The 11,048-nt window shown below is 42.6% G+C and overlaps 1 protein-coding gene across 2 annotated transcripts; it reads right to left on the reverse strand.

The window, feature by feature from the left end:
• Nucleotides 1-598: 598 nt before the first annotated feature.
• Nucleotides 599-10,272, reverse strand: C1S (complement C1s). 2 transcript variants are annotated; one of them, XM_025471968.3, is made up of 12 exons: nt 10,080-10,272; nt 8,852-8,999; nt 8,373-8,580; nt 8,080-8,257; nt 7,079-7,204; nt 6,434-6,633; nt 6,076-6,229; nt 5,520-5,635; nt 5,036-5,114; nt 4,427-4,555; nt 3,146-3,220; nt 599-1,818 (listed from the first exon to the last, which is right to left on the reverse strand). In XM_025471968.3, exons 2-12 carry the CDS (start codon nt 8,872-8,874, stop codon nt 1,019-1,021), a joined length of 2,088 nt encoding a protein of 695 aa, XP_025327753.1. In that variant the 5' UTR covers nt 8,875-8,999; nt 10,080-10,272; the 3' UTR covers nt 599-1,018. The 2 variants fall into 2 exon arrangements, with proteins under 2 accessions (XP_025327753.1, XP_025327754.1); XM_025471969.3 differs by having other exon boundaries at nt 8,852-8,950; nt 10,080-10,249.
• Between the last annotated feature and the right edge of the window lie 776 nt (nt 10,273-11,048).

Here is an 11,048-nt window from a genome sequence, read left to right on the forward strand (position 1 = left end):
ATTATACAGATAAGTATTAAAAGAAAATTAATTTTTAGGAGACATTGAAACAATTTATACCTCAAAATTTTATACTTAAAGATCTTTTTTTTTTTTTTATACTTAAAGATCTTTAACAGCCAATTCTAACTAGTGTATGTGGACATCTGAATGAGGTTCAGGTTTGTTTCATAAGTTTCAAAAGCAGAATATGATACCTTGTGTTGATAATATTCATGCTGATGAACAATATTCAGTAAATCTCAATTAGAAAAGAGGAGTAAATCTGAATTCCCTGTTTTCACGACTATTCAATACGAGCTGCTAAATGCCTGAATCAGTGAGGGTGACTAAACATGAGAGTCACCTAACTCTGGGAAATGAACAAGGGGTAGTGGAAGGGAAGGTGGGCGGGGGGTTGGGGTGACTGGGTGATGGACACTGAGGGGGGCACTTGTTGGGATGAGCACTGGGTGTTATGCTATATGTTGGCAAATTGAACTCCAATAAAAAAAAAATTTTTAATAAATAAATGCCTGAATCTCCATGACACAACAGCCTTTCATCACCTTTCTCTGGGACTCAGGTCTTAATGTGGAATAAGACAAGTCAGCCAGAATTGGGTTATAAACATGATTTATTACAGTGGATAGTAGACAGAGTATGATAAAGCAAATGAAACTTCGAACAGATAAAGGGGAAACAAAAAATCAAAGGTATGCCCAACAATAAATTTCAGAGTCAGAACTGAAACACCAGGCAATCATCAGGAAAGAGAACTCCCTAGGACAACCCTTCTCATGTTGTGATCCATAGTTGGTATTTAGGAGAGAGGACCCCACAGATTCAGATCACACCAAATGACCAATACGATGTCATGATCAAATGCTACTTCCAGCTAAGTATCCCAATGATCAAGTTCTATTTAAATCACACTCCCAAGTATTCTCTCAGTCATGGTGAAATAATGTGAATATTGAGAGGAAAGCAACGGATTGGTCATAGCCCTTGGAGAGAGACTGGTGGTCTGGTGTATGGATTAGTCCATACTAGGGGTACTATGTTCCTGCATTGTCTGTCTTATCCAGTCAATGTAATTCTTCACTCGTGTATAGATTCCATAGGTTCCACACTGGGGGCCCCAGGACACCAGACCAGCTACATAGAATTTGAGGGTCTCTTCATTGGGAACCCGTAGAGCAAAGGCTCCACCACTGTCCCCTTCACAGCTATCAACACCCTTCTCTCCTCCAGCACAGATCATATTATTAGTGAAAACATAGGTATTTATATCCACTTTGACATTTTTTCCTTTCACCTCCCGGCACTTTTCTAAGGGAACAATGGGTAAGCTTGCCCCTCTGAGCATGATCACATGATCTCTTGCCTTTGTTCGGCCCCAGCCTGAGATCAGTCCCAGGGCTCCCATTGGGGGGTCATATTCTGAGGAGGTACCTGGCAGGCAGATAGGGGAGACATTGGGTCCCATTTTCACTGGCTCTTTCAGCTGCACAAGTGCAATGTCATTGTTGAAATTCTTCCGTGTTTCTGGGTCATCCAGGAATTCCCAATCCGGATGAATAATCACACGCTCAGCAGTGAGCATCTGGGCTTTTGTCAGTTCTGAAGTAACCACTGAGGTGGACCCAACATACATTACTGGTTCGCGGTTTCTCTCCACAACATGGGCAGCTGTCAGCACCCAGTACTCATCGATGAGAGCCCCACCAGCCCGTGGGTTCGAAAAGAAGACTTGCCAGGGGAAATTTTGAATCTCTGCAAGGGATCCTCCAAATATCCTCTGCTTTCCCATAAAGGGCTTACTGGGAACACCACAGACTGGGAAGGAACAAGAACAAGGTGGAGAGAAAGAAATTGTTAGCCTCCTGCAAATCCTCCAACCACTCAAAAACTTGCCAGGCTTCAGAATTCTCTAGGATAGTATAGCCAACCCTATATTTGGTCAACCATCTCAGTACCTGACTCATCCTGAATGCAATCACCAAACATCTCACTTTTCCAAAGCCACAGGCAGGCTTATGGGAGAAACTGGTTAAACTGAAGCAGTGTATGACTTGCTGAGTCCAAATGAGCTAGTGCCTCACAATATGAACAGCCCCTGTAGAGGTGCACTTCATCCTAGGTTCAGCCCATGGGGACAGGAGTCCAACTGGAACCAGTGCTGGGAAACTCTTTCCTCATACAGATGGTGGAGGAGGAAAGCATTTCACCTCCTGATGCCCAGATTGAGTGTTTATCACCTTCTTTACTGAAGTCCTAATTGCAGCTGAGTCCCTCCTAGCAATCCATGGAAGTAGAACAAAGGGAGGGTTCTCTTCTTTAATCTTTCATCTCATTCCCCACTGATTCCAGGTTTGATCACTTTGCCATTACTGAATACAACTAATATTAAATTTTATTCCAGATGAAGCTGGCTTACCTAAATCTCTCAGTAGTCAGCCTGAATAGACTCTGAGGTGAGCATAAAAGGCTTGGACTCAGAAAGACCTGAGTTCAAAGTCTACTCCTGCCTCTTACTAATTCTGTGACCTTGTACTCAGGTCACTTATCTGTGAAATGGGACTGATAATACCTCAAAGGGTTGCTGCAGTGACTGGAATGAGATAATAAATGCAATTAGCTCAGTCCTTAGCTCTCAATAACACTGTTGTTACTACCAGGATCATTATTATTATTATGTTTGAAAGCCTGCCTCTATCAAATTCTGATCTGTCTGCAACTCCTCCTTTCTTGTATTGCTGTATATCTTATTGCCATATAGACTTTTACATAATAACTGAGCTATTCAACTGGTCTTGTGTCAGTGTGTGGATTCCTCACTCTCAATTTTCAGGTCCTGTTTTTTATCACTTCTACATCCCCTTACTACAGCTACATTACCAATCTAACTGGCCCTGAATCTGATACCAACTGTCACTGGCTGATCTTATATTTCCTGTCAGTTGGCCTAACTCACTGCAGTGAAGGAATTCCCCCCCAAACCCTTGCAGGCTCACAGCCCAGTGTTTCCATCTCACTGAGATAGACTCTGCTACGCCCAGATAGTTAAGTCCTTTCCCAAAAGGACTGCACCTACTTTCAGAGAGTGGCCCCACATGCCAGCTCCTGTATATATGGTGTCTCCCCAAGACTGAGCCCTGATTACCTGGAACACATTTTGGCAGCTCCGTGCCCAGCAATTTGTTCACCCAGCTCCCGTTGCCAGCGCAGTGATACTCTCCTGGAATAGCACAAGGGACATAGGACACACTCACCACCACACCTCCGCTCTTCCATTTCCCCTTTCATTCAGAGCCTCAGCTCCTCTGGGATTTGAGAAGTGGGTCAAATCAAATCAACTAGAAAAGAATCTTGAGATCCCCCTATCCACAATCCCTCTAGCCTCTATCCTCCCAAGGGGAAGGAATATTCTCCAAAGACGAAGAGGGTTATGGCAAAGATTAGAAAAAGACTTCAAGTGGGAAAATTAATTAAATTAAGTTAAATTAAAAGTGGGGCACCCCTGGGTGTCACAATCAGTTAAGTGTCCAACTCTTGGTTTCAGCACAGGTCACCTCAGGGTCATGAAATTGAGCCCTGCAATGGGCTTTGGACTCAGTTTGACATTCTCTCTCCCTCCCCCTTTGCCCCTCCTACTCACGCTCTCTCTCTCTCTCTCTGTCTAAAATAAATAAATTAGGAGTGCCTGGATGGCTCAGTCGATTGAGCATCTGACTTTTGATTTCAGCTTGGGTCATAGGATCAAGCCCTACATTGGGATCTGTGCTCAGCACAGAGGTTTGAGGTTGAGCATCTGCCTTCGACTCACGGTGTGATCCCAAGGTGCAGAATCGAATCCCTCATGGGGCTCCTGCAGAGAGCCTGCCTATCCCTCTGCTTATGTCTCTGCCTCTCCCTCTGTTTCTCGAATGAATGAATGAATGAATGAATGAAATCTTTTTTAAAATAAAATAAATTAATAAAATCTTTTTTAAAATACAATTTAATTAATCTTTTAAAAAATAATAAATTAAAAGCAATGAAGTGGTACATATCATGCCTTATACAGTCCTTTGCCTAGTACTACCAAAGCCTTTCCATCGAGAAAGCCAGTCATATAGTATGGTAACTTAACAATGGAAGCATTACTCCTGAGGTTCTACACTAAATAACTGGTCAAAAGCTGGATAATCACATGAAAATGGATATTGTAGGGGGAATTCTTGCCATAGCTGTGAAGCTAAACTCAGCGACCTCTATAATTCCCAAGGATGATCCTATATCCCTATAGGAAATTTTTATCTTTAGATTAAGCCAAGAGGATAAACAAAGTCCATCCCATCTCCTTCATTTGCCTCCAAACTCTCTTCCAACCCAGAAAGATGGTTCGATTCACTCTCTAGCACTCTTACTCTTTCTCCTTTTTTCTCTAGTCAAAGAAACCTACCGCTTTCTTCATCTTCCAAGTAGTAATATGGCTCCTCACAAGTGTAATGAATGACAGAACCAAATAAAGTATGTTCTGGATCTTCAGCTTTACCATTCTGAATGGGTTCAGGAGAGCCACAGTCCACAGCTACAAGAAGAAGGCAGGAGAGTGATGGTCAGGATATCCACTTCTTCTAGAGTCATTGGGCCAGTTTCATCCTTCCAGCCATATTCCTCACTCTTTCCCACCCCACATCCATAAGCACATCCCAAACCTGAGATGAATCTTCCCAGACCACTGAGTCCTCCCAATGCAGATAGCCCCCCAAAAGCTACATGGAGGAACTTGCTTCTCAGTGGTTGGTGGAGGCCCCTGCAGAAGTCAGGAATGGACTCTATGGTCCTACTAACTCTACCAATCACACAGCCCCTTTCTTTGAAAGAAACCTGTTTGTCTGGCCTGTCTGGGACCAGATCTGGGCTAGCACCTCATGTATGGCTTCCCTTCAAAATATCCAACCCACTCTCTCACAAGCCTAAGAAGAAAGCATGAATTTGAATTTTGATGAACTGATCTTTTAACTCCCATTGAAATAAAAAAAGAGTCTCATTTTAAAGAAATACATACGTTGACATTTCAGTTTGGAATTACTCCACTTTCCATTACTTTGACAAGTAGAATAGAAAGATGATGAGCCAACACTTCCCTGGAGAATAATACACATCACCATTAATTTGTAAGGAGAGATATGGGAAATGAAAATCAAAAATGAAATTTATCTCTGGCCTTGGTTCAACAAGGAGTCCTGACCACAAGAAGCTTGGGGGTATGTTAGTAGAATGACCCAAAGCACCCAGGAGTTGAGGCTAAAGACAACTTTGCCCTAGCATATCAGGTCCTCTTCCCCAAGAAGACTAAAGGCAGGATAAGAATGTCAATCTGGCCAAGAAATTCCATGACTCACAAAGAAGGACAAAAGATCCTGAGGTGTTCTATCTATGGAAAAGGTGTTATATCTTGCTCAAACAAGGACATTCAGTACACCATTCGACAATTCCAGTATGCTCACCCTGATGTAGGGATTAGGGAGGAGATCGTAACAGTACCTTACCTGCACAACTTCAAACCCTTCCAGACAGGTTATCTTTACTACATCTTTGAATACATATATTGCTTTCTCAGGCTCCCAAACAGAATTGGCAGTGACTTCTTTGGAACAAGGGATTGCTTAGAAAGGACAGAAAACAAAATTACCAAATAGTTGGAGAATCTCTGTTCAATTTACATCATCTTCACACTTTCTGAAATCATTCAGTAGTCCTTAATCCTGACGCCTAACATTCCAATGGAGATGTTAAAATAATATGACATTACATACTCCAGAAAGAGTCATTGAGCTAGTTCCAGCCTCCCAGTCATGTTAGTATATACTAACTAACCACCCCGAAGTTGTACATGCTAACTAACCACCCCAAATTGTCTGTGCCTGCAAGCCCAGTTGGAGGATTCCTAGAAGTTCAGTCATACTGTCAACCACTGACAGGTTTAGATATTGCTGAAGAAGTGAAGTATCTCAGGATAACTATACATATAACAATCTACCTGTTTGGATTTTACATTGTCCCGGGACTTCGGTAGCAATAAATAGCAACTTCTAGGTTACTCACGATCTCCACGGTAACGAAGTTTCCAGCCCTTTTTTTGCCCTGTTTGGTCAGTTTGGAAGATGATATTAAGAGCGCTACTCTTGGTTTCAATATTTAGTGGCCCAGGGAATCCCTTACCACAGTAAGGACCAAATTGCTTGTCTCCTGCAACAAACTAAAAAGAAATGAAATGATAAAATCAGAAGAGAGAAAGAACTAAAATAAAGGGGTAAAATGGAGGGAATAAAAGTAAAGCAGGTAATAAAAGATACATAAAATAAGAAGGGAAGAAAAGAGAGGACAGAAAGAAAGATAATTTTTCTTTGAGGAGAAAGCTCTCTGTGTGAGTTGGAAGGAAAACTAATCATTCATCACGCACAACTAAACTGTCAGGGCAGTGGCCATTTGAATCAGCTGATTCCACATCAAAATCTTCTCTCCGCACAGTCACCACCACTTGGTATCCATCTTCCAACTGGATCTGATAGTCGCACCTTGAGTTCTCTGGGTATGGATTGGGATAATTGGGACTTGTAATCTCCCCAGTCAGCGTAGTGAATACATCCCCACTGCAATTGACTAAGAGAGAAAAAGAGAAAAGAAATCAAATACAGGGTCAAGTAAAGGAGTTCCTGCCTCATTCTATGACTCTTCTCATGAATTGACCATCCCTGGCTAGAGTCCCCATGCCACAATTACACACCCAATACAAATCGGTAGAGATACCCAATGCTTATTGGGTTTCCATCACATTGCTTATGACAGAGCCCCTTATGGTTATGAACAGTCCCAGACAGACTCTTCACAAGCATCTATCTCACCTCTCCAATTATTTACTTGACCCTGTAGGCTTGTCTTCCTCCACTCTTGTGGAGCTTCAGAGGGCTTATAGGTAATAACTAAGGATACATGCCAAAGCAAGGCTGAGGCTAGTCAAAAGTGGAAGGGTCAACAAAGTTCTAATTGAAGCTTCAAGCCATTCAAAATCCCAAGGAACATGCACCCCACTTGATGGCAAGCTCACCTCCACAATTCTTCATATCTTCATGGAGGAAGTATTCGGGGGGGCAGGAGCAGAAGTAACCACCAATGAAGTTGTTACAGAAGTGACTACAGGGGACATCTGCAAAGTCTGTGCACTCATTTATATCTAGAAAAAGTAGAGAAAGATTGGGGTCAGGAACAAAGATCCAGAAGGAAGAATGAGTTTAAACCCAAAACTACGAGGGTAAGAAAAAGTAGGAAAGGCCTGTTGCTAACATGAATGAATCACATTTCAGGATGGTATTATTCTATATATCACTCTCCTACAATATGATTCTAGACTTGTGCCCGCTATTGCACAGCTAAAAGGAGCTCTCAATGCTCCCTTACAGAGAGACCCTTGGCCTTTCTAACAGAGCATTTCAGCTCCAGAGACAACACTCTATAAGATATACAGGATGAAATATCTTCTGAGGGGAAGAGTAATAAGTACACTTGCCACTTTAGAGGATTTGGGCATTTCTGCCAAATCTAAACAATAGTTTTGGCTTTATGAGATGCTCTAATTTCACTTTAATCTAGAGTTAGGTATAGAAGCACACAGAATTTGAAGGTTTGTTTGCCATTAGGTGGGTTTGAATATCATGCGTTCCCGATGTGATTCTTGGCAAGTTGCTTAATTTCCCTAGTGCTCACTTTCCTTAAGTAATCTTTAAGTGGAGATCACTATACCTACTTTGAAGAATTGTAATGAAGATTAAGTAAATATAGGTAAAGTTACTAATACAGTGCCAAATTTATAGTGGTTCTCAATAAATTACTATTTATTGCTTATTTTTACCATTATCATCATCTCCACTGAGATATAATCATATGTTTGAATTTCACAAAGGCAATCCATGGACAGATCCAAGTCTGGTCAACACTTCATAAGAGTTATAATTATAAACAGAATCCTTATTCATGGAATCTCTCAGTGTTTGTCCTGCTTCTAATCTTTTAGCTGGATCAATAACGTACATGGAGAAGGGTGAGCCTTACCTACAGCGACATAGTATGCAGCAAACCCAGTGAAACGTTCTTCATTGGAGAAGTCTGACTTAAAGATCACCTGGAGTCTATTGTGTGGGATTTGGAACTCTTCCACAATTGGGGAGTTGGGATTCTTGCTGGTCTTCTGCCCACAGAGTTTCCCTTCTTCAAAGTCTCCTGACATTATCTAAGAGAAGAGTCAAAAGAAAGCTAAGAAAGAGTGGTATTTTGGAATGGAGGTCAGAGAAGGGGAGAGAGAGAATAAGACACCACCCCTCCCAGCCCTATCTTTTAAAATATACCTGCACTGAGTCATATGCACAGTTCTCTGACAGCTCTATGTCCAGGTGAGTGAAGTAGAGATGGATCCCATACCCTTCAGGAACTTCTATATTCCAAGATTTCTCTATCTCGTTGGGGTATGCCTGAGGGTAGTTAGGGGACAGGATCTCTCCATACATAGTAGGCTCAGCATAAACTGATGCCAAAAGGGAAAACAGGACAATGCACCTGAAAAAAAAGACATGGAGAGGTGGATGACCCAGGTACTGGCAGACTAGTGCAGTGCCCTAACATTTGTCATGGGTAGAAGGGAGGGGAAAGGGAGGGAAACAAGTAGAAGGGAGGAGGGCAACAGCTCATGCAGAAGAATCTTAAGTTGAAATAAAAAGCAAAAAGGCCCAGGTCAAACCGAACCCTGGGCTTCAGATCTGAGCTGTTCTCTTGAGAAGATAAAGGGAATAGAGTCCATGTATATTTCTGTAGACTCATGATCACTTACCACATCTCTGGCAATTTGTTCATCCCTGGTCAACAGCAGGCCTCTAGTTCCTGGCCCTCTGCACCTTTGGACTTTGGAGCAAAGGGGTGGCAGGGATGGCTGTATTTGTCAAACAAACACAGGTACCTGCTTTGGTGGTGGGGGTCACCTGGGGTTCAATGTCACATTCATAACAATAACACACAGGTTAAACAAAACCATACACTGATCACCACATGATGCCTGTCCTCTCACACCCTCCCTGGTTCTACTTCAATTCATTTTCTAGACTAAAACTAGATCTTCTCCTTCTCCCATTGCTTCTCTGGGTCTTCTCCCAGTTTTTCTCCAAAAAAAAATGAGTGCTTTCTCCCAATTTCTTCCTCCTCCTTCCTCACCCCCACCCGTGACCTGTGCACCTTTTGTATCTATCAGTCTCTCTCCTGCCTTCACAAAACAATATCCCCATTTCCACTCAGGTTTTCAGGAGTCTTTCCCCATCATGACTCTCCATCTAGGACATTTCTCCCTCCTTTTTAGACAAAGATCCCCTTTATCTTTTTTTTTTTTTTTTTTAATTTATGATAGTCACACAGAGAGAGAGAGAGGCAGAGACTCAGGCAGAGGGAGAAGCAGGCTCCATGCACCAGGAGCCCTGACGTGGGATTCAATCCCCGGTCTCCAGGATCGCACCCTGGGCCAAAGGCAGGCGCCAAACCACTGCGCCACCCAGGGATCCCTGAAGATCCCCTTTATCACTTCACACCCGCTCTCTTACTATGCTTCTTACTGCATGTATTTCTGTTGATGCTCCCAATGACCACCGATGGAGGGATGAGCTTCTTTTACTAGAAGGCAGTGACCTTGGGAGAAGTGGTCTGAGACAGGGTGGAGTGGGGAATGAGACAAAGGGCAGCTGAATGACAAGAGACACAAAAGGAAAGGAAAGGTATTCCCTCAATTTCCTAGGTTAATTTTCTAGGGTTTGAGGTTTTTTTCTTTACTAAAAAGATGAGATATCTTTCCACAGTTCTTCAAAGAGTCTTGCCAAAAATGTTTCTAACCCTGAAAATGATGACAGTGAGGGAAGGGGGAGGCAATGTAAGAGAAAGAGGTTGCCTACATTCTGCCTTCTATTATTTTGCTCCTTCCAGCCCTCCATCTTTGCCCAAAACCTTCCCATGTGAAGTTTTCTGCCTTTCTTTTTTCTTCCATCAAAGCTCTGCTCCTCAATGTTTAAGGTTTTTACCTTCAGAAGCTGATGGAAACAAGTGGGTCAGTCCCCTCTCTCGTGCCAGTGGGCATGCTGGGCAACCCTGCCGGCTCCCAGGGAGAGCAGCACGGGGCCAGGACGCTCCCTCTGCAGGAACCTCCGCCGGCCTCCCTGTCCTGGTTCTGTTCTTATGATTTTCTATCCCAGTGTGCATGTCTGAAATTCCCTGATCTAAACAAAGAGGGGGCTGGGAGACCATGAAAAGGGAAAGGATAACTCAGCCTTGATCTTGGAGCTCCCTCTGCTTTTGAAACAAGAACTGCATACTTCTTTCATGCTCAAGGTCCCTCCATCCGGGGTTCCGGAGGGGAGAAAGGAGTGGGGAATTCCATTGATTGCCTAATGTTCTTTTCCAGCCAAAGGGTGTGTTAGAGTTTTCTCAGAAGTCAGGTGATTTTTGGGAAAAGGAGGGAATTAATACTCTGAGGGAGAAAACCAAACCCAGAAAGTCCAACCCTCCAACTGTGTATGAATCGCAACTTAAAGGAAAGTACTGATCAAAAATGCAGGTCACTCTCTGCTCTTAAAGCAAATTTAATGGTTGGATAATGACTTAGACCGAGACCCAAGCTGGTGTGGGATGATGCTCTTACTCTTCCTAAAAATCCCCTCTGCATCTCCAAATATCTAAATTGTATCCACCTATCAAGCCCCAGTTCAGATACAATCCAGAGTCCTTTATCCATAACCCTTTGGTCTAAATGGTTTCCAAAATCCAGAATTTTATAGATTTTAAAAAGACAGTGCAGTACATGGACCCAATATTAGGTAATACCACCTCCTCCCCTTCCCTTTGAGGGCCTGGAATAATACTCCATTATCAAACATTAATATTTATGCAGCTACACATATTGATCTTCATGGTAAGTAGAATAACTAAAAGTATAATTTGGCTATAATTACATATTATATTTATGTATTCCTTATAGCTATAAATTACTTCAC

This window comes from Canis lupus, chromosome 27 (genome assembly GCF_003254725.2).
Source record: "Canis lupus dingo isolate Sandy chromosome 27, ASM325472v2, whole genome shotgun sequence".
NCBI lineage: Eukaryota > Metazoa > Chordata > Mammalia > Carnivora > Canidae > Canis > Canis lupus.